The sequence below is a fragment of the Orycteropus afer genome, unplaced genomic scaffold (assembly GCF_000298275.1).
Source record: "Orycteropus afer afer isolate SDZICR_OR568_19922 unplaced genomic scaffold, OryAfe1.0 scaffold01863, whole genome shotgun sequence".
In the NCBI taxonomy this organism is placed as follows: domain Eukaryota; kingdom Metazoa; phylum Chordata; class Mammalia; order Tubulidentata; family Orycteropodidae; genus Orycteropus; species Orycteropus afer.
In genome coordinates, this window is record NW_006923450.1 from 2,023 (window position 1) to 3,858 (window position 1,836).

Here is a 1,836-nt window from a genome sequence, read left to right on the forward strand (position 1 = left end):
GGGAGCCCCAGGCAGCAGGGAGCCCCAGGCAGCAGGGGGCCCGAGGTAGTGGGGGGGCCCTGCGGCAGTGGGGGGGGCCGAGGCAGCAGGGGCCCCGAGGCAGCGGGGGTCCCCAGGAGGGTGGCGAGGCAGCAGGGAGCCTGAGGCAGTGGGGGTCCCAGACAAGCTGCTTTGCACTCCAGACCCCTACGCAGAGCTGCCAGCCATTCCATACTGGCCCTTCTCCACCTCTGACTTCTGGGACTACGTGCAACACTTCCAGTCCCTGGGGGCCTACCCCCAGATTGAGGACCTGGCCCGCACCTTCTTCGCACACTTCCCCTTGGGGACCAACCTGGGCTTCCATGTCCCCTACCAGGATGACTGAGCAGACCCTGCCTGGAGGCCAGCCCAGCCTCCAGGGACAGGCAGGGTCCCAGCCACAGCCCTGCCTTTGGTGGGGACACCGACCTGCCACCCTCAATAAACCGACCTGAGATGCAGAATTCACGGTTCTGGATTTTCTTTGCCCCGTTTCCTCTGTCACTAGATGAGGTTGCCTGGCCTGGTTTGGCTTACAGACAAGCACACAGCTTGTGCCTGATTTCTGTCTACAGCTCTGGGCCTGGTCCCTTACTGTCACCCCTCATCTGACCCTCATGGCAGCCCTGGAGGGCACAGTACTGCTGCCCGCTGGCATGTGAGGAAGCTGAGGCAGGGGCATTGAGGAGCTGGCCGGCCCTGCTAAGGCAGTACTGTGGGTGGAGGGAGCAAGTTCCAGCCCCGGACCCCTGGCCTGGATCACAGGCTGGGCAGCGGCCTAACTGCATGAGCACCTCCTCCTCCTCCTCCCCAGGCTGGCCAGGGTGGCAGCCTGGCATCTCAGTGACGTCAGGAGAGGAGGCTGGGCCGGGTGTGCTCAGGCTGTGAGAAGGCTGCAGGGCCCCACAGCAGTCTGGGGGGCTGCTGGGAGGAAGCAGGTTACTGGCCCTGGGCTCCCTGGGGGCAGAGCCATCAGAGGTGGAGAGGCCAGCTCGCCAGGTAGGAGGCATCCCCACAGGCAGGCGTGTCAGAGATGCTGATGAGGCTGGATGGCGAGGAAATGGATTTCGAGGGTTAAATGAAATGCAGTGGGGGGCAGGCTTTGTAGTAACAAGAGGGTGGGGTGGCTCTAAGCTTCACAGGTGATGTGACAGGTGGTTTGAACAGTTTTGTGGGCTGGCAGGGCGCTAAAACCTTTTAGGTGAGGACCAGGTGGGCTGCAGCTGATCTGAGTGTTAGGGGAGCTGGCTGGGTGGGAGCCCTTTTCTGCTGAGTGGGTGGGGCATATCTGGGGAGATCAGGGGGCTGACCGGTGGCCTTCGGGACTCTGTGAGGCTTGGTGATGTCACTGGCTGCCCCTGCCCAGCCGTGCTCGCTCTCAGGCGGCCTCCTCCGGCTCCTGTCACCAGCAGGCCTCTTTCTCCTCATTTCCCAGCGTAAACTCTCAGGGGGAAGAACCCATCTGAGGTGGCCAGTCACTTTGGGGAAAGCCAGCAAGCTGTGTCTCCCCCTGAGCTTCTTTCTGCACATGGGGTGCAACTGATTAAAAGTCTTGATTTGTACAGAGAGCCGGCATCTGCTCGGGTTTGTTGAGAAGGCTTGACCGTAGGTTCTAACTGAGGAGAACTGGGTCTCAGGCAATCATAGCACACAAAGGCACCCATTCCAGAGAGATTTTCATGGTATTGGTTTGCACATCAATTCATACGTGTGTGCATGTGTCTGTGTATGTGTGTGCATATGTGCATGTGCGTGCACACTCACACACACTTACACTCCAGCCACATTTCCCTACTCCCATCTTCCTTGTGGGGT

The 1,836-nt window shown here is 60.5% G+C and overlaps 1 protein-coding gene across 1 annotated transcript in view; it reads left to right on the forward strand.

The window, feature by feature from the left end:
• OTOS (otospiralin) overlaps nt 1–367 on the forward strand; it is a 1,727-nt gene extending 1,360 nt beyond the window's left edge. The window contains exon 3 of the mRNA XM_007959182.1: nt 183–367. Coding sequence (XP_007957373.1) covers nt 183–367 — 185 coding nt within the window. The remainder of the gene's footprint in view (nt 1–182) is intronic.
• Nucleotides 368–1,836: the final 1,469 nt, after the last annotated feature.